Source organism: Quercus robur, chromosome 12, assembly GCF_932294415.1.
Source record: "Quercus robur chromosome 12, dhQueRobu3.1, whole genome shotgun sequence".
In the NCBI taxonomy this organism is placed as follows: Eukaryota; Viridiplantae; Streptophyta; class Magnoliopsida; order Fagales; family Fagaceae; genus Quercus; species Quercus robur.
The window spans coordinates 37340404-37361805 of record NC_065545.1 but is presented as its reverse complement, the minus strand read 5'-3'; the positions used below and the strand labels follow the sequence as shown (position 1 = coordinate 37361805).

Sequence of the window (21402 nt, the reverse complement as noted above, 5' to 3'; positions counted from 1 at the left end):
AAAGATGCACTAGTAGGAGTCATTCAATTCAAGTTAAAGGCCCAAAAAAATTTAAGGCCAAACGAATGAAGGCCAAGGTTGTGAGAAAATACATGATTCCCAAATATTGAACAGATGATATGGCTTCCTAAAGATGAATGGCTCAAATTTTTTTTTTTTAATTATTATTATTGGTTACTTACACACACAAGCACCTGATGGGTTTGGAATTCACAATCTCTCCGTCCACCTTGCTCTTTATAAGGGAAGGAGGTGCCATTTGAGCTAGTGCTCTTTGGCATGATTTATTGTAGTGACTCCAAGTAGTAAGGCCTGTAAGCCAAAATTAGACTATGGCAAAAAGATAGATGGCTAAAGGAGATTCATGTCATCAGTGCAATGGAACAAAATAAGCTAACTTTGGTTGTACTCAAAGGTGTAAGGCATTTTGAGAATTTTACTAAGTCAAAATGTGCCCAGATTGATACAAAATAATCACTTTTTTATACACATAGATAACTTATTAAAAGGAACAAAAAGCGATGCAATCCTATGTACACTTACATATTAACTAAAACAAAGAGGTATGAATTCAAACATTTGAAACTGGTTGGCTAACTCCTGCGCCAGTACTCCAGTTCCTCCAAAAAGGTCATTGCAATGAGATCATAGATGAACAAAGGCAACTTTGTTATCTCACAAAAGCATGTCATTTTATCAACACATACCAACACATGCAATTTTAAACTCCGGTAGAATACAACATCAGGGGATTTCATTTTGTCCAAATCTTTGGAACTCAAATGTAGCAACTGAAAGCTTGTAGACTAAATTGTGATATGATCAAACCACATGGGGTAAATTGTAACTTCCCCCAAAAAGTTACTGCTTTGGAATTGTATCTATATTAATCCATTGTGGAAAGAAGTTATTTAGGTGAAACAATATCCAAGGACCACAAAAATACCTTTTTCCATAACACAGGGTTTTTCCTCTCTCTTGGCAGAAGAAGATAATCTCTTAACCTAGAAGCAACAACCCAAGGTTCACATTTCCCATTTTCTCACTTTGACAACAATGCATTATCTTCAAGTATTTCACAAACCTATCACATTGGACACAGAATGTTATGTTTAAATAAAAAGATTCAGAAAATGGAATCAATAAAGGGATAAAATCAGGGATAATTTTTTCTCTCCTAAAGTGTGCACGGATTAGGAATATAAAGGGAAATCAACATCAAGTTAAAATAGAAGTATGCACACCTAGCCATGCATTACTAAGCTCTACTAAAAACAATCCATGAAAAAACATGTACATGAAAGAAGAGAAATAAATTCCAGCAGTCCTGGAACTCCTAACTCCCAAGAAAGATAAAGGGCTTTTTTTGTGAAAGTGAAACAGGGAGATAGCAAATTTAAACAGGGTGACACCCAAACTCGGTGCCACACAAGTACACAATTCACCTATGGCAATAATAATAAAGCAAGAAATTGATGAGGGAATGGATGTTTAAAAAAAAAGATTCTGCCTTCACGTCTATGAGTTTTCTTTGAATCTCGCTACAATGTCCTGTTCAACTGTTAAGTTCAGGCATCAAAATCAAGTATTCAGGGACACCTACCTCTATTGCCAAACTTTTATACAAAAGACAGATGCCAGTATGCTTATGTAAAACTACAGAAATGCCAGTTGCACAAATGATGTGCACTGAGGGCCAGCAAATTTATATCCAGCATAAGTTACTCCTCACATTGAAGCAAAAGATCTGCTATCTTCTCATGGAAACAGTGTCATCATCCGAGAGTAGTTGGATAGAGTCAAGCAAGGTCTGCTTACTGATTTTGTTTATTAGACTTTTCTCAGATTATGGTGCACTTAAAATGATTTGTCCAGTGGTAGGTGTAAAAGTAATGTCTTCTTACCCGGATTGTTTAATTCTTAAAGTTATAGTACATCATGAGTAATATCGTAAAAGGTTCATCACTGATGGTCCAACTTAAGTAGCATCCTGGGAAGGGTAGTTTGAATACATTCCTGTCCTTCAACACATGAGGTGGCCATTGTCAAGACTCAAACTCACACTTGCACTTGACAGCCCAAGTCTTTACCATCGTATCACGTAGTTCAAAAATTAAAAAGGCTACTTTCTTCCTGATATATGGTGCAACTTTATCTCCATTTCTTTGCTACTGTGAGCTCACTATTATTCAATTTCCAGGTCAGCTCAAACGAACTCAACAAAATATTTTTCATTCACAACCATATACACGTATTGGAAGCTGTCTTGTTCCCATCTCTTCAATATGACAGACATAGGGTTTCATGACTAACTTACAACCTATAAACAATCTATCTGCTATATATTTCTAACAATAAACCATTGAAATTTCTAAGACAGCAAGATCAACACATTTCTGGATAAGAAGGAGGTGGCAATGAAACGAAACAAGAAACTAATATTCAGTTGGCTGTACCAGAAAATAACACATGGCCTCGTATACCTGGTGATAAAGTTCTTCAACTCGGCTTGATATATATTGTCTCTGACAAACTTTCCAGAATAACACTGTGCATCCAATAAACTGTAAAATTTTGATATTGTCAACAAGCTTCAACATAATCATGCTAGAACATGTAAATTGAAAGGTGTTCTTTTGGAAATGGAATACCAGTGTTGAAACTGGGAAAACTATAAGAGCATGCTCAGAGAGCCACTGACAGATACGACAGGCAACTGGCTTGTAATGCTTTGCTAACGAGTCAGGGCACTTCAACTCTTTGATCCTAAAAATAAAAAGAAAAGAAACATAGAATAAAATGATTAGAAAACATCCAACCTGAGGTCCGGCAGCATTCATTAAATCTTAAGATTTCTGAATTGAAGATAGAATGGTATACCCATGAGGATCTGTCCTTGTCTCCAATAATCTACCAACAGCATCCATTGCCCTTTGTTTTGTATACATAAAGGTGCCATTGTCCAAGCCAACATTTTGCACCAAATCATGTCCATCTAACTCCTTCCATATATCATCCTCTCTGACCTGACAATGGGTATTAAGTTAGAACTACAAATATGGGCAACAAAACTCAAGAATGTTGCATTCACTGACATACACATGTAACAATAGTATAGAACCAATTGCAATGAAGTTAAGAGGGTCGCAAAGGTGACAGACCCAAACTGCCCCAAGTCCATCGCATAAAAATTGAGCTTGTGCTTCACAAAGATGAATTTCTATCCACTTCAGCTGCAAATTCATTATATATAAATTACAAATTAGAAAGATATACATGATATTCAAAGTTAAATTAAGCATTTTTCTATACCAACCACATAAGTGTACCAGAATGAATAAGTTTCTTAGGACACACAAGTTTCTTAGCTGTTTCATTAATATCTCCATCCTCTACACACAACTTCCCATGCTTTCTATAACCACGAACACATTCCAACTTGCCTTGGTTACATTCTCCATTACTTGGACAAGGCTCACAGAAATCTGTAAATTATCCAAATTGATTCAAATGTAGCATTAACAGAAGTAGTAAAGATCAGACTAGAACCTATTTCTCAGGACCAGTGTATTTAATACTGATAGTGGTACTGCACAACAGGAAATATTAAACAAGATCATGTTTAGAGGTCAGGCTAAACAAGCATGCAGGCGTGAGTTTATATAGAATAGGCATGAGAGTCCTACCAATTAAATGAAGCAGGAATACAAATATAATACAGCCCTAAAGGAACAGGGGCCTATATGGTAGATGGAACTTCAAGACATGATCTTCATCCCACTATTTTGAAGCATATGATAGATGGTAGAACACCAAGATATTATTTTTATGAGCAAAACTTAAGTACAATTCTTTACATACAGTACATTAGATTCCCCAATTAAATTCAAACATATAGTTGTATTGACCAATAAAGCACAAACAATGTTATATTTTTTTCAATAACAATTAAAATGGATGCAGTTATGAGTTTGAATTTAATTGGAGAACCTAACATATTGTACCTAACTTTTACCCTATTTTTATGACACTAGATGAGTACATTTCAAGAAAGTTGCAACACGCATCTGTCGCATTAAGACCCATTTTGTTGTTGTTCTATATCCCATTGAAAGTCTACTTTGCAAACTTGTACACCAAAGCTTTGGGACTAAGGCTTAGTTTTTGTTGTTGTTGCATGTATATATGTATATATGCGCCAGTTAATGAAACTGCAAAAAGTGCCAATATAGATTTGCTTGGGTTTGGAGCAACATTCATGAAACTATAAGTACTCTATAAGAGGCTTGTTATTCATTATTCATTGCCTGGTTACTACTAAGTAAGATAACTAAGTCCAGCTCCTCAAACAGCCTACCACGCAACTCGGCTTGCCTCGATAATCATGCTACTAAACAAAAATTCTCTCACTTTGTTCCATAGAAATGAATTTTTGAGTGATAACCCACTAATTGAATAAACAAATAAATATATTTTCAAAAAAATTCATATAGGAAATCAATCACATTGTGTAACCAATTGAATTGAGAAATACCCACAAAGATTAAACATTACATCCAATATAAGTATATAAACAGAAACCCAAGTAACAATTTATCATGAAGTAAGTACCGGAGATAGAATCTGGGGAGTGAGAGTTGTGGGAATCGCAGAAGGGCTTTGGTTGGCGGTTGATGAGAGTGAAGAAGATGTTGCAACAAACGGCGACAGAGGAAGCGATGGCGAGCACCGCCACGAGTCTCAGGAACTCGTCCTTAGAGGGAAAAATGTTGTGTGAGGGTTCCTTTATAGACTTCAGTAATGAATTTGATGATACAGGAGAAGATGAAGAAGGACGATGATGACGACCACTACGAGTGGAAGACATGGCTTCGTTTCTTAGTCTGAGAATTGTCGCAAGAGAAAAAGGAAATGGGGAGGGAAAGGTAAAGGGAAAAGTGATTTTGAAGCTGTCCGTAGTTTCGGCTTTTTGAGTCTGGAACTACAAGAAAACAAAATAAAATAAAAAATTCAAAGGTTTCTCTTCTTTTTTTTTCTTCTTTTTTTCTTTTTTTTTTTAATTATTTAATACTAATAATTAATATGTAATGCTTATTTTGAAAGCACTCAACTATTCTACATTTCTATCTAAATTTTTCACCAAAAAAAAAAAAAAAAAATTACAAACAATCAAACAAAACAAAAAAGATTTATATATATGGTTTGGGTATATAGATATGTCTTAAGGATTGTTTGGTTGAAGGGATGAAAAAATGGAAGGATAAAAAATTGTAAGAGGATGGAAGAGATTTTATTTTATCTCCTTTTTGTTCTAGAACTGAATGAGTTCCTCCTCATAGCTATCGAGCATTTAAGGTGGGCTCTCTCTTCTAGATTTGGTTTTCTCCTAAACGGCTTTATTTGACTTTGAGATGGATTATTGTAGAGCTTTGAATTTTTGGTTTCTCAATTTGTATTGATGCTCCTCCTTAGTTTGAGGCGGATTCCTTGAATTGATGCTCTCTTTTCTTTTCTTTTTTGGATAGATTTTTCATGAGATTTTTTTTTATCTCTCCTAGCATATGGTGTTTTTATATTTTTTTCTTTTATTTGTACGTATTTGATGTTAGTAATAAAATTAATGTAAGAGAAAGTATCAAAGAACTTTTATTCTTTTTTTTTTTTTTTGGTTGAGAATCAAATTTTTATTCTTTCTAAACACTAAGGACCAACCATTATTCATAAAATACAAGTATAATGATTATCACATTGTCTATTGTATACTCTATACACATTTCCTTTAAAAACACGATTTCATGATTTCATAATTTTAAATGAAATCATGTTCTCAAAACACAATTTTAAGGGAAATGTGGATAGAGTATACAATAAAATGAGTGTAACCAAATTTTCCCATAAAATAGTCTCTTTATTAGCATATAAAACATAGGAAATATTCGGATGATTATTGTAAGGTCAAAATTTGGTTTCTAAGTCCAAAGGGTTAAATGATTTAGGCTCAAAGAGCCCAATACAATGAATTTGTAGAGAATGAGTTAAAAAACTAGGCTCTAATGATTTAGACAACCACCATAGTTGGCCCAGATGACGAGAAACAGCAGGCTTTCATGTAAGAGCAACTCTAGCTTGCTTGACTCTATGACTGACAGTGCTGCTGTGGTGGCAGAATTTCACAATGCTAGCAAAGAAACTGAATGTAATGGCCTTGGATGCTAGTAGGAACCAAGGGCTTTGTAAATATTAGTGACAGCCCAAAAACAAAGACTCACGTGAGATTGTAATTAATAGAAAGAGCTTAAGAATGGAGGCTCAACTCAAGTTTGTAAATAGTAACAAAGAAGGCATGAAAATAAAGAATCATTTTAAAGATGAAGGTGGTGAGTTTGATTAGAGGTATGTCCCTTGTCTGGTTTAAATGGTTGGTTGGACATGAGAAATGAAGTTACTAAGCTTACTAGTATTGAATATTGATTGGCTTTCAATCTGGTAAAGATGTTATATTGAATGAAGGTTGTATATATATATATATATATATTGAAATTCATTCTACCTTGTTTGGATTTCTTTTTAGTCACATTTTAATTAATTTCCCTATTTCTTGCTGGTAGTTTTGAGTTACACTTTGTCCCTTTTCTCTTAATAGTGTATATGATGGGTGGAAATTTAGAGAATAGTGATGCAGAGCTATGGATGCTATGTATTTGGGATTTCATCTACTCAACTTTGTAAATAACAGTCTATATATTTTCTCAATACATACATAATAGCATCTTGTAAATTCTCTCACTCATTGTTTCTTTATTCTTTTAATTTAAATATATTCTGCTACCACTCTTTTTACATTTTATCAAAGATGAAATTCTTGACCAATCTCATGTGTGGGTTCTTATCTTCCTTCTGTAACAATTTGTTTAATTGGATTTCTTCCTGTTCTGTCATGGATTTCCTAGATTCTTTAACCAGTTGATCTTTTCACTTGTGGACTGAAACGTGCTTACAAGTTTTACTCTCTAGCTTTCTGCAACATCCTTTAATGAGTTATAGGGGAAAAGGGTTGATGGTTTTGTGGATTCAGGAAAGCTTTTCTTAAAGCTTTCAACAATGCTATGAAACAGTAAATATTCAAACATGTTTGAAGGTATATCTGTTTGTACCCAAGCATCAGTGCTGTATATTCAGTGAAAATGGTTTTTATTTTCTGAAGTAGGATAGGTGATAAAGAATTGGCATTTACATGTTAACAACAGAGTAATGAGATGAGGATGATATTGCATGGTCTAAATGAATAGGATGACTAGAACAGTTAGGCATAAGCTCTAAAAATATCTTATTCTGCAAAGGTTCTAATATAAATGGCATTTTAATCTAATCAGTTGATAAGCTGATTTCAATGAATATAATACCTATTAATGAACCTGTGGAACTACAACTATGAGTCAACCTTTTTTTTCTTTTTAATATAAATGGCATTTTAAACTAATTTGATCTTGTGTGCGTTTGGGTATGTGGTAGTTTTCGGTAGCTTATTTGCATATTGTAGTTTTTGGTAGCTTATTTGCATGGTATTTTTTAAAGAGATAAAGAGTTTTTTTGTAGCTTTTATGCTAAATATATGACAAAAAGTTAAAATGTTAGCTTATTTTCAAAAAAAAAAAAAAAAATTATCAATTTTTTTTTCTTAAATTGAGTGAAAAGGCAAAAAATTTTGCCAAAATAGACCATCATCTTTCTCTAGGAAAGTTGTCCAGGCCTGTAATCTTGTACTGCTTATTTGTATAAACAAATTGATAGTTTGGTCATGCATTTTTTGTACTATGCAGGTGAAAGACACCAGCTTAAAAGCTCTCTCTTTTTTTTTTTTTTTTTGGGTGCTATGCATTATGTAGCAGTGTTCTGTATTTGCTGAAGATCACCTAATTCCAGGAAATTAGGAGGTCTTCTATTTAGATTCAAGTTGGAATTTATGTTCAGACAGCAAAGAGCTGGAAAGCACAGACTACACAATTGCATGTACAGGAAAGTTATATTGCTCCAAAAGCATAACATAAATACCAGAAAAGATAGAAATTTTTTGGGAAGAGTATTAATAAATTGCCTATTCGAATCATTTTAAGCTTGAAATCAAACAGATGAGCTGATATATAACTTGTAGAAGAAGATAAATGTTTTTCTTTCCCTAATGGATCTTTAAAAAAGAAGAAGAAATCATGAAAAGGAAAAAGTAAAAAGAGTGGTGCTCAAGATTTTGTTGGAGTAGGGCTGCCTAGAAGGATACTTGAAATTGTTTTATTACTTACCATAATTCTGAATATCTACCAACATTTTAATTTTTTAGTAAGTATAAATATATCCATTTAAACAAGAAATTAAAATATATTAACATAATTTCATTATCATTTCTTCAACTTCATGCCTACATGACATCGATGGGCACACCAGGAAAAAAAATCCATTTATGAAAGATACAGATACAAACTTCAAACTCTATAAATCTCTCACAATTTCAAACCCAATATGGGTAACTCAAAACTCTTTCAATCTTAACTCACAAACATGACACTCAATTATTACAAATTTCCAATACACGCAATGGTGTACTCACACTCTAATAATGAACATACTCTCAAACTCGAATTGAAAAAAAAAAAAAAAAAAAAAAAAAAAAAAAAAAAAAAAAAAAAAAAAAAAAAAAAAAAAACTCACTCAATTTTCAAACACAATCAAAAGGGCCACTTTGGGCCAAAGCCCTTATTTGACCGAAGCCACCCAACTACCGAGGATGGAAAAAAGGCAGCAAACTAGTTTTGGTTTGGTCATCATCCCACTCCAAAGCATCCCACCATTCTGATTCTCCTTTTATTTCTTTTATGGTACCTGCATTTTGGTTAGTAAGAGGCAGCCTTCTGAGACCTTTGCACTCCGACACGTCAACCTGCTCCAGACACGGCCATGTCTCCTCGTGTCTGCTAAGAGTTTTGAATTTGGGAAGTTTCTCCAATTCCAATATCCGTAGTTTTGGAACCATAGGATCTGGAGATATGTTCTGCCCTGATTCATTATTAAAGAGCTTTTCTAAGTTCTTACAATTGGTTACATTGATTACTTCTAGGTTTGGCAGAGTCTGAATGAAGTCACCACAGGAGAGAAGATATTTCATCTGAGGACAGAATTCCACTTTTATTGATCTTAGGCTATGAAATCTCAGCCCAAGATGACCAGCTAGCTCTGAAATGCTATTTAGGTTTTTCATACTTTCGAGATGAAGTTCCTCCAGGTTTGGTAGTAGATCACAGCGGGCAGCACAACCTCCTCCCCGCCCTAAACTGGTTGGACAATTTATAATAGAAAGTGACTTTAAACCAGCAAAGCTGGCATCACTTTCAATGAAGTCTTCAAGCATTTCAACCAGTCCTGTACATTCTTCTAATAGCAGAGAACTTGAATTATCCCAGAACCACCCAATCCATTCTTGCGAGAGAGAAAGATTAAGATTCCTGATAGAACACGTGTTTTCATTAAATGCAATTAGGACCCTCATTCCTTGTGCTTGGTAAAACTGAAGTAGAAGATGACTCATTCTATTTATCCAGGAAAGATCTTCGGATTTTTCCCATGGGATCCCATTCAATTGGATTCCTAAATGACGTATTCGATTAAAGGATGATTTGAGCTCTTCAAAAGTTGCCTGTCCGTCTTCCTCTCCCTTCAAACGGAAACAAAAGCCACTATTCCACACATTTAGACGTTCTAAACAAGACAACTTGGATATAATTCCAGGTTGAATGCTTTTCAGTTTGGAAGTCAAGGCTAAGTCTAAATGCCTTAGCTCACTCAGGTTTTCAATCCCTCTTGGCAAATTTGCGATACACGTGCCACAAAGATCAAGATCTCGAAGTTTAGTAAGTGTTCCCAGTGAGGGTAGTTCTTCAAGATTCTTGCAAAAGCGAAGAAGAAGAACACGGAGATCTCTAAGTTGAGGTAGAGAATGAGGCAATGACCGGATGCTGGTTTTACTGAGATCCAATACCTTTAGTGCTTCAAACCCTTGCAGGAATTTCTCAGGAACCGTGTCAAGGGCATGATTGTCTCCGAGTAGCAGAACCGAGGCCTTTGAACATTGTATCATGCAATCAGGTAGCCTTGTTATGTTGTTACCCATGAAAGAAACTCTATCGAGAGAATTTGAATTTGAATTTGAAAACTCTCCAACAGAAATCTCACTCAACCCAATCCCCGAACGAACAAGGGATTTACACCCATCCTCAGACGTTGATGAAATCCATATAGCAACGTCCCGAACAACGTCATGCATCTTCACAGTCCACCCATTGGGACCATCTTCCAACAAACAAGAGTCCTTCAGATTTTCAATCAAAGAAATGCCTTCGTCCATATCCTCCCAATTCTGTCCTTCACCTATCAAACCTTCTGCCCGCCAGTAGCGTACTAATTCCCTTATAGAAATTGCAGAGTCCTCGGGAAATAGACAGCAATATAAGAAACAAGATTTTATGTTGTTACCTTGTAATGAGTCGTAACTCAACCTCAACGGCTTATAGACCTCAGCCTCAATTCCTTCTATAGAAGGCACTGATCTTTGCAACTGATTTAACGCATGCTTCCACAACCCGACCTTTGTCTTTTTTCTCATGGCAGCTCCCACGGTGGTGATGGCTAGTGGTAATCTGCAACATTTTTTTACAATTGCTTCTGCTAATGGTTTAATTTCTTCTAGATGAGCCACATCCCCTGCCTTTTGACAAAACAATTGCCAAGCTTCAACATCATTTAAAACTTCTATTTTGATTTCGAGATCGGTTGTCATAGCCCTACAGACTTCCATAAGTCGAGAAGTCAATATGATCTTACAGCCTTTATGAACTTCCGGCCCTGGGACACCCAAAGTGTCTAAATCAATTTTCGCCCAAACATCATCTAGAATGAGTAGAAATTTTTCTTCTTTCTCAAGCCTTTGATAAAGCCGACTGGCCATTCCCTGCTCGCTTTCTTCATTTTCCACCTGCAAATTTAATCTTTCAGCTATTCGTGTCTGGACATTTTTAATGACCGGATTCTTGGAAACGGTGACCCAAATGACAATGCCAAAAGGGTGTGTAGATGCATTTTTGAGCTCATTATTCAAGTTCTTCACCAGAGTAGTCTTGCCAACTCCTCCTAGTCCCCAAATACCAATCCTTTTGAATCCATCATCCAATGCCTTCCTAATCTCGCCTAATTTTTTTGATGCAGTTGTTTGATCCCGAATTGAAGGTCCAGCAATATGCTCCACTGCTCTGGGAACTCTAGTAGGACAAACCACACCATCCTTGAATTTGTCAGCTACATCAAGAAGCCTTTGGATCTCTACCAGAGTTTTTTCCACTTCCCTGCTCGCTCTATATCGTTTTCTGCAATTTAAGAAACATCGAGAAGGCTTTTTGTTGTTGACCATTTGTCCTTGATTTGCATCGACTCCAGGCTGAAGCGTTTCCACGTCCTGAAGCGAAGTTACGACTTGATTTGCATCGACTCCAGGCTGAAGCGTTTCCACGTCCTTAAGCCAAGTTACGACTTGAGCTCTGATTTCGTTTCCTTCTTTCTCTGCTGCTTCCGTTTCACGTTTGACTTCTTTAAAACGATCCTTAAGGCTATTCATCTCCTTCTCAACAGCAGCAAGATTTGAATGCAAATTGAAAGTGGTGTTGGTCTTAGAAATGACACAACTACAGAGAAGCTCGCTAGTTGTTGCCACTAGTGCACCGACAGCTGCGCCCACCACTTCCATGCCGAAAATTTTGCTATGGGAGATGCCGGAAGCTTAAAATAATTGACAGCCAAAGAATGAAAGAACCACAGAAGAAACAGAATGATGTAAAGAAACAGAATGAAAAGACACACAATCACTCGTTGTTGAGAGGATTAGCTTCTCTCACATAAATTATCGAGCATTGGTCCAAATTTGGGTCCCATGACCTGAGAGTCCGATCACGGACTGAAGATAAGAGGACATAGTTTGGGTTTTGCGAGTGAACTCGGAGTATGACAAGTGTTGACCAATTGATGAGAGCGAGTGAGTCAGATTCAGGGCAGGTGGGTGAGTAAAGTCATTGAAGTGAAAAAGTGTAATCAGCAGTTGATATAGGAGTGGGTTGTGGGGGAAGAAGATGAATGAAAGTGTTTGTTAGTGGGTCGCTGATAAAGATCTACACCATTACGCTCTCTCTCTTATCTGATCTAGGTCTCTAGATCTTTCTCTCTCTCTGATCTGATTATGCTGGATTGTTGCGTTTCTTGGATTTTTTTTTTTTTTTTTTTGGGGTATTTCTGGGAAAATTTTGCTATGGGAGATGCTGGAAGCTTAAAATAATTGACAGCCAAAGAATGAAAGAACCACAGAAACAGAATGATGTAAAGAAACAGAATGAAAAGACACACAATCACTCGTTGTTGATAGGATTACCTTCTCTCACATAAATTATCGAGCATGGGTCCAAATTTGGGTCCCATGACCTCAATAATTGGGTTACAGAATGACTCGTTGGGTTTCACGCGTGTTTTGGGGTAGGAAAATGTTTGGAGAGCCATGGTCCCCTGGCTTTTAAAAAAAATCCTCCGGCTTCGACTTTTAAAATAAGAAGTTAAGTGCAAATTTAAAATAATGCTAATGCCCCCTAAACTTTAATTTGTTTTTACTTTTTTTTTATTAGTAATTTTTTTTTTCTATATTTATGCAAACTACTCTCTTTTATTTCTTTTTTTACTAAAGTGTACTTTTGGTCCTCTTAGGGCATTTACGTTTTAAAATTTTTATTTTGACACATTATTTTTTATATCTTTTTCATATTTACTTTACCATCTATTTCTATTTATAATTTGACAATGCATATTATGTTTTTCAGTTTTCTGCCTAATGTACAAAAATAAAAATATAATTTTTCTTTTTATAAAATGGTAGAGTAGATAAATCACTAGTCGCGTACACGCGCGTTGCGCGTGACTATTTTTTTATGGGTGGTCTTATTATTATTATTATTTTGTAATTTGAACTATTTTAATGAAAAGTAATACATTTCATAATCATATTTATCACAAAATAATTTTTTATTATTGTAGAATTTTTTTTATTTAAATTTTGAAACCTTAATTCTACCATAGCCGGTTGACTAATTTTTACATCTTGAAGTCAATTAAACACGTTTTGCATGCTACATGTATACCTTCTTTTCCATAAGGGTTGAAATAATGTGGGTAGTATTTTTTTTATGGAAGTTAAAAATTAAAATTCTTATACCTTGTGTAACACCCCGACCCAACTTTATAATTAAACTATGTGTTTTAATGGTTAATTATTATTTGAAACAACCTTCTTCTTTTTTTTATAATTAATAGAAGAGTATTTAATAAGCATATTATTTTATAATATCTTTGAATAAGAATTGTAAAGATTATAAATAATTGAATGGCCTTTTGTATTATATATATATATATATAGACACACACTAAGTATGTACAAAACTATATTAAGTGGTTTAAATTATTAGATACATAGTTGGTGTTTTAATTAGGCATATGATGCATGAGATGTTATAGTAGAAATTCCACCCACATGCAATCGATTGAAATTCAACACATGTAAAGCCAAAGTTTCATGCATGTGAACAAACCCAAAGACCAAGACTTGGACATGCAATCACCAAGCTCCACCTCACCTCTTCCTTAACTTTCTCAAACAAATAGAACATCCAAGAAGCCATCTCCCTCTCTTGTTTCCACGGGTAAATAACAAATCTGAATTTCTTACATAACTTTGCTATCTTTTTCCCTTAAGGAAAGTGCTAGGAAGCTCCTTTGAGTCTTTCTCTCAAGTCTACGGGTTCACACACCAAAAGAAAGATAAGTCTCCATCTTATCTCTTCTTTGACTCTTTCAAAACAACTACAACAATCAAGAACACTCTCCCTTGCATTCCTACGGGTCCAACACTAAAAAGAAAGAAAACTCTCTCAAGCTCTCTACCTCTCATACTTTTGGGTCCAGCCCATAGGCGGCTCCACTTGGAGCCCAGGGGGTTCAAATGAACCCCCTGTTGGCCCCGCACACCAAAAAAAAAAAAAAAAATTTGACCTCCCTAAAATAAAATTTTGAACATCTTGATGGGTTTTTTTTTTTTTAAAACCTAGCTAAAATAAGTTTGAATATGATCCTCTTAACAATATCTTAGCATTTTTAAACCAAAAAAAAAAAAAACTCAATAACAAACCAATTTGAATTAAAATATGGGAAAAAAAATTAATAAGTCCAATGGATCAATGAGAGATCAATGGATCAATGATTGTTTAGCTGTATATACTGAAAAAATATAGCTCGTAAGATTTATAATGAATAAATCATTTAACAATTTCAATATATGAAACATCATAGAAAGCAATTGTAAAACTTTATGTATTTCGGTTTTTTTTTTGTTTTTCTTTTTTTTTTTTTTGGTTTTTCTCTTATCTGATCTAGGTCTCTAGATCTTTCTCTCTATCTGATCTGATTATGCTGGATTGTTGCGTTTCTTGGATTTTTTTTTTTTTTTTTTTTGGTATTTCTGTGAAAATTTTGCTATGGGAGATGCTGGAAGCTTAAAATAATTGACAGCCAAAGAATGAAAGAACCACAGAAACAGAATGATGTAAAGAAACAGAATGAAAAGACACACAATCACTCGTTGTTGATAGGATTACCTTCTCTCACATAAATTATCGAGCATGGGTCCAAATTTGGGTCCCATGACCTCAATAATTGGGTTACAGAATGACTCGTTGGGTTTCACGCGTGTTTTGGGGTTGGAAAATGTTTAGAGGGCCATGGTCCCCTGGCTTTTAAAAAAAATCCTCCGGCTTCGACTTTTAAAATAAGAAGTTAAGTGCAAATTTAAAATAATGCTAATGCCCCCCTAAACTTTAATTTGTTTTTACTTTTTTTTATTAGTAATTTTTTTTCTATATTTATGCAAACTACTCTCTTTTATTTCTTTTTTTACTAAAGTGTACTTTTGGTCCTCTTAGGGCATTTACGTTTTAAAATTTTTATTTTGACACATTATTTTTTATATCTTTTTCATATTTACTTTACCATCTATTTCTATTTATAATTTGACAATGCATATTATGTTTTTCAGTTTTCTGCCTAATGTACCAAAATAAAAATATAATTTTTCTTTTTATAAAATGGTAGAGTAGATAAATCACTAATCGCGTACCCGCGCGTTGCGTGTGACTATTTTTTATGGGTGGCTTTATTATTATTATTATTTTGTAATTTGAACTATTTTAATGAAAAGTAATACATTTCATAATCATATTTATCACAAAATAATTTTTTATTATTGTAGAATTTTTTTATTTAAATTTTGAAACCTTAATTCTACCATAGTCGGTTGACTAATTTTTACATCTTGAAGTCAATTAAACACGTTTTGCATGCTACATGTATACCTTCTTTTCCATAAGGGTTGAAATAATGTGGGTAGTAATTTTTTATGGAAGTTAAAAATTAAAATTCTTATACCTTGTGTAACACCCCGACCCAACTTTATAATTAAACTATGTGTTTTAATGGTTAATTATTATTTGAAACAACCTTCTTTTTTTTATAATTAATAGAAGAGTATTTAATAAGTATATTATTTTATAATACCTTTGAATAAGAATTGTAAAGATTATAAATAATTGAATGGCCTTTTGTATTATATATATATATATATATATATATAGACACACACTAAGTATGTACAAAACTATATTAAGTGGTTTAAGTTATTAGATACATAGTTGGTGTTTTAATTAGGCATATCAATTGAAATTCAACACATGTAAAGCCAAAGTTTCATGCATGTGAACAAACCCAAAGACCAAGACTTGGACATGCAATCACCAAGCTCCACCTCACCTCTTCCTTGACTTCCTCAAACAAATAGAACACCCAAGAAGCCATCTCCCTCTCTTGTTTCCACGGGTAAACAACAAATCTGAATTTCTTACCTAACTTTGCTCTCTTTTTCCCTTAAGGAAAGTGCTAGGAAGCTCCCTTGAGTCTTTCTCTCAAGTCCACGGGTTCACACACCAAAAGAAAGATAAGTCTCCATCTTATCTCTTCTTTGAGTCTTTCAAAACAACTACAACAATCAAGAACACTCTCTCTTGCATTCCTACGGGTCCAACATCAAAAAGAAAGAAAACTCTCTCAAGCTCTCTACCTCTCATACTTTTGGGTCCAGCCCATAGGCGGCTCCACTTGGAGCCCAGGGGGTTCAAATGAACCCCCTATTGGCCCCGCACACCCAAAAAAAGAAAAAAATTTGACCTCCCTAAAATAAAATTTTGAACACCTTGATGGGTTTTTTTTTTAAACCTAGCTAAAATAAGTTTGAATATGATCCTCTTAACAATATCTTAGCATTTTTAAACCAAAAAAAAAAAAAAAACTCAATAACAAACCAATTTGAATTAAAATATGGGAAAAAAATTAATAAGTCCAATGGATCAATGAGAGATCAATGGATCAATGATTGTTTAGCTGTATATACTGAAAAAAATATAGCTCGTAAGATTTATAATGAATAAATCATTTAACAATTTCAATAAATGAAACATCATAGAAAGTAATTGTAAAACTTTATGTATTTCGGTTTTTTTTTGTTTTTTTTTGGTTTTATGTTTCTTATTGACCCCCTAAAAAATATTCTTAGAACCGCCATTGGTCCAGCCACTAGGAAAGGGACATCCTTTCATGCAAGAGTGATTTATTTCTATTTCCTCTCAAGAACCATAAATTTGGTAAGGATTCTAGCTACTCTCACCTTAAAATCCATGATTTCTTCAAGGAATTTTTAGTAATGGTTTTTGTGGTTTGTGAAATTAGGAAATCATGAACTTGTAAATCTATATATATATATATATATATATATATGTAGTGTTTTAAGAAGCTTTGAAATTGTGTTGGTGATTTGTTGAAGGTAGATTAGGGTTTTTTACTAATTAATGATTTTATATGATTAAGGAAGTAAGAAAAAGTTAGGATGAGTATTTTTGATGCTGCTGTTGGGATTTTTGTTGTGTGTATTTTTGCTCTAAATGGTTAAATGACTGTATGTAAGTGTTTTATAACATGTCTAATGAGTATATAAAAATCCCCAAATGAAAATACCATCGTTTGATAATTGTTTATGAATTTACAATAAAACGTTGCAAAACTGTTACTGTGACAGATTCTGTGTTCATGCATGGTAAATTATATATTAAATTGTATATAGTGAATTTGGATGCTAGGGATATTTTCTATGGAATCTAAGACACATGTGGTTGTTATGGAAGTGGTCTCACAGCATTTGAATCAATATAAAAATAATAGTTTAATTTCTATATTGCCTGAAACTCTGTCAGGATAGATTTGAGCATGTTATCTTGTATGATTTTTAATAAATCATGGTTTTATGTTTTGACTCCGAAAAATTTTATGGTATATACTGGACATACAGGGGAGTGGTTTTGTAAAACTTCATGGCATTTTGATGTGTATGGACAGCCCATTTATATTTTACAAATGAGGCATATGCTGTTGAAATGAGCAATCAAAGGTAAAGGATAACTCTGACTTTGAGGATTTAATTCTAAAGTTAGGGTGAATGTTTTGAGCTATAATTTAATATGTTTATCTTTTGGTATGTTTAGATCATAGATTAATTTCGTGTAACTTGGTTTGAGATTTAGTACTCAAAGGAGGGGTTCTAAACCATGCAACGGTTGTATTTATGAAGCTGTTTTGTTCAACATGTTGTATGATGAATGTATTTTGTGTTTGTGGGACCCTCGTTGAGGTGGGATTAGGATTTCCTTGATTCTACAAGATAGACTTTGAGATGAATGTGTAAGCTTATGATAATGAATTATGGATAGTAATAAGTTTTGATATTTGGTTTAGGTGTTACCAGTATCCAAGTCTAAGCTCTTTCGACTTTAGGCTCTCGGTTCCTCTGCTTTCAGGTAAGGGATAAGTTATATGGGTATTTGGTAAGTCATGAGGTTATTTTAAAGTATATTATGCATTAAAAGGTTTTTGGTTAGAGATATGACATATAATCATTATTCTGACAAAGATATGTTCATGAACTTTCGAAACCTTATGTATATGATTTAAGCATATTGATGCCATTACTAATTTCCACGAACATGATGTTTAAAGAAAAGAATGGAAATGCTATTATTATGAAATCTTATGCAAAATAAGAAATTTCAGGATGATGTATAAGTATGAAAGATTTTCAGGTTATGTCCTCTGGTGATCTGAACTCTGTCAGTAAGGGTTAATTACTGGCTTTTCATAGAAAATGTTATATGATTGGTCATTAAGTGGGACTGGCTCTGCTGTACCTGCCCTTGTTGGTTACGGTCAACTTGTGGACGAAGTCAACCTACCCCCATGGTTGAAAGATATGTATTACGATGTAATCCCGGGAATACCTGGCATTGTGGGGAATGCTAGATGCCTAGCATTGTGGTGCTAGAAACCTCCCAAATAAGTACAGACTTATCAGATTTGGACTAACCAATAAGTTATTTATGAACAACTATGTTATATTATTAATCATAAGAGAATTATTTTGTTTATATGCATTGTGAAAAGTAAAAGCTCTCATGGCAAGAAGAAGTTTCTGATGAAAAGAAAAGCTGTTCATTAAAGATAAAAGTTTCTGAAGTTCTATTGTGCTATAAAGATAAAACTTCCGATGAAAGTACAAGTTATGTTTAAAAGTTATCAGATATCTGTTCTTTATGATATGTTAAGTTTTATGACTATGAAAGTTATAATATTTTTTCGGGAAAAATGTTTATAAAGAAAGGTTTTCTTATTGGGTCAAGATGTTTCTAGTTTAATACAAAGTTGCCGATTATCTGATTTAAGTTAAAATGATTATTTTGTAATGAGAATATACATATAGTGACTTTGTAGGAAATGAAAGAAGTTTAACCTGAAAGGTTTTGGTAATATTAACTTGATAAGAAAAAAGAGAACAATTATTTTCTATGAAGAGCGTATAAGTTATTAATATGAATAGTATAAAATACTATGCATCAAAAGATGTTCTCCTATTCGAATATTCATAGAATGAAATGATCTGATTTACATGCATCCTTATTAAATTTTCATATATCTTACCTTTACTGAGTTGTATAGCTCACCCCTTCCACTCTTTCAGTTAGCAGGTTTTATTTTGGAGCAGAGAGAGCCTTAGTCGAGTTTTGGAATGAGCTGATTTTAGTTTTATATGTATAGATCCTAAATTAGCAATATGATGTTTAGATTTGTAGCATTGTGTATTTTAGGATCTAATGAAAGTGTATACCTTAAAGTATTAAGAGATGTATTATGTGAAATTCCGAATTTGAACAATTGGTGGATTATGTCAATCTTTGAGTACAATGTAGATGCTATGAATATCAAGTGAAAAGTTATACCATTTAAGTAAGGAAACAAGGATGAAAAGTAAGGGGGAAGCTTTTGGTAAAAGTTTTGTAAAAGTTAAGTTGGTTTTTGTTAATATCAAGTTTAGGCTTGATATTAGCATGCCGGTTATGGTCACAAATCCGGGTATCGAGTTTGGGGCGTGACACCTTGTCTTGATGTTTCCTAAAAATTAAATTTAGTGATTCTCTTTCAATAATTGTGAAAACTTTAAGCAATAATTCAGAAGGTAATTCATGTTACATGTTCATGCTTTGATTGTGTAATTGTATGATTGATTTTGGTTGTAATTTATAAGTTGTTTAGGATATTAAATATAGTGTTGTGTGAGATTTATAGAGTAGTGATGATTGTAGTTAATAACAATTGGTTTTTCATTGTCTTTTAAGTTAATAAAAACCTTACATATACTTTATTTTTCAAAAAAACCTTTACATATTTTTTTAATGTGAATCTTTAAATATGCCTTAATAAGTAAACTCTATACATTTCATTTCCTTAGATACATTAAAAAAAAAACATTTATTCCATAATAATAGTGGCTAATTAGTTTTTTCATGATCTCATTTGTAACTTTTTTTGCTATTATCATATTTTACTGGCTGATGATTTTCATAATAGAGGCATTACATGAGAGATAAAATCTTAGAACCTTTCATTAGATTTTTAAAAGTCATGATGTGTGAAGAATATAAGCATTTAAGGATTTTATTTTTTATTTTTATTATTTATAAATAATGTTAAATGAAATGTCAAAAATGGGATTTTGAACTTTTCCATCTTTATTTCTTATATATTTCTATTATTACTGAAGAACATCTTCCTTTTAGTTTTGATAATAAATATGGTTTTCTAGATTAGAGTCTGATTAGTTTTAAGTTTAAATTTTGTATGATTGTATTTAATTGTTGATTATATGATTCAATTAAGTGAATTTAACGATTTATTTAATTGCACTGTAAAGCTTTTGATGACATTCATAAGGTCATATTTAATTAATTTTTTACTCCTGTCATCCTCTTTAGTTTCCAATTAATAGTTACTAATTAATTTATTTAATTGACACTTGATATCTTTTACTAATCTCTTTCTTTCCCTTTTCGTTAACATCCTATTGTTTTATCAAATTTGATGATAATTCTAATGTACTAAATATGCATTGTAACGTTTATTTTTATTTTTTATTTTATTCCATTTTGATGGCATGGAGTTAGTATATCCATAACTATTAGTTTGTTTTATGATATGTATGGTTTGATATTATTATTATTATTATTATTATTATTATTATAAATTTAGTGTTTCTAAAATAGCATGTGTTTTGTATTGTATCTTTCTATTCATGCATTGTAACGTTTTATGGGAAGAATTTATAAGAAATTTATTTATTTATTTGAATTTAAGTAAAATATTATATTTTTAATTTTTTAAATAAAAAATGATATAAAATATAAATAAATTAATAATATGGAGGATATGGCAGAATTTAAATATTGAATAAAATAAGATGAAAAGAAAAATAGTAAAAATGAAATGTATAGCAATAAACACCAAATTATTTTAGCTATGCTATGTAATGGAATAACATTATATTATTATATACTATATTTATAATGTAATAGAATAACATTTAACAATCAAAGATAATAAATAAGATAACAACTTAAAACACAAAAATAGGCTACGAAAAAAAAAATTGTATCAACCCAAAGTAGAATTCTGAAGAATACAAAAATTAATCAACTTAAAGTAGAGATGCAAGAAAAAAAAAATTGACCAAAATAAAAGTAGAAGTAAAGTTTTTGATGTCCTCTGTAAGGTTTTCTCTATTTTATTCTTTACTCCTCCCGTCAAGCTCTTTGTTTTCTAATTAACAATTACAAATTGATGTTTGAT

At 32.8% G+C, this 21402-nt stretch overlaps 3 protein-coding genes and 1 long non-coding RNA gene across 8 annotated transcripts in view; 1 reads left to right on the top strand and 3 right to left on the bottom strand.

Moving 5' to 3' along the window:
• Positions 1 to 4989, bottom strand: part of LOC126708752 (uncharacterized) — a 43267-nt gene extending 38278 nt beyond the window's left edge. The window contains exons 1-3 of one of the 3 annotated variants that reach the window (XM_050408675.1): positions 4612 to 4988; positions 3358 to 3485; positions 3162 to 3233 (exon numbers count right to left, since the gene is read on the bottom strand). In XM_050408675.1, the coding sequence (XP_050264632.1) occupies positions 3162 to 3233; positions 3358 to 3485; positions 4612 to 4867 (456 nt within the window). In that variant the 5' untranslated portion in view covers positions 4868 to 4988. Of the gene's footprint in view, positions 1 to 3161; positions 3234 to 3357; positions 3486 to 4611 lie in introns of all 3 variants that reach the window. The other 2 variants (XM_050408674.1, XM_050408676.1) reach the window with 2 other exon arrangements.
• LOC126708751 (disease resistance protein At4g27190-like) overlaps positions 1 to 14781 on the bottom strand; it is a 37495-nt gene extending 22714 nt beyond the window's left edge. Inside the window, exon 1 of one of the 2 annotated variants that reach the window (XM_050408672.1) lies at positions 14727 to 14781. The gene's annotated coding sequence lies outside the window, so the exon portion shown is untranslated. Of the gene's footprint in view, positions 1 to 12460; positions 12516 to 14726 lie in introns of those variants that run through there. The other variant, XM_050408673.1, reaches the window with a different exon arrangement.
• LOC126708467 (disease resistance protein At4g27190-like) lies at positions 8428 to 11785 on the bottom strand. Its single transcript, XM_050408262.1, has one exon. The coding sequence runs from the start codon at positions 11783 to 11785 to the stop codon at positions 8771 to 8773; it is 3015 nt and encodes a 1004-aa protein (XP_050264219.1). The 3' UTR covers positions 8428 to 8770.
• Positions 14782 to 16742: 1961 nt separating the features above from the next.
• Positions 16743 to 19434, top strand: LOC126710149 (uncharacterized). Of its 2 annotated transcripts, XR_007649582.1 has the most exons (3): positions 16743 to 16820; positions 17965 to 18026; positions 19241 to 19434. It is a non-coding gene; the product is annotated as an uncharacterized LOC126710149 (long non-coding RNA). The 2 variants fall into 2 exon arrangements; XR_007649581.1 differs by lacking the exon at positions 19241 to 19434 and having other exon boundaries at positions 17965 to 18211.
• The last annotated feature ends 1968 nt before the right edge of the window (positions 19435 to 21402 follow it).

Excerpts from the sequence above, each read along its gene's own strand:
- LOC126708467 (XM_050408262.1), bottom strand. The coding sequence starts at position 11,785 with ATGGAAGTGGTGGGCGCAGCTGTCGGTGCACTAGTGGCAACAACTAGC.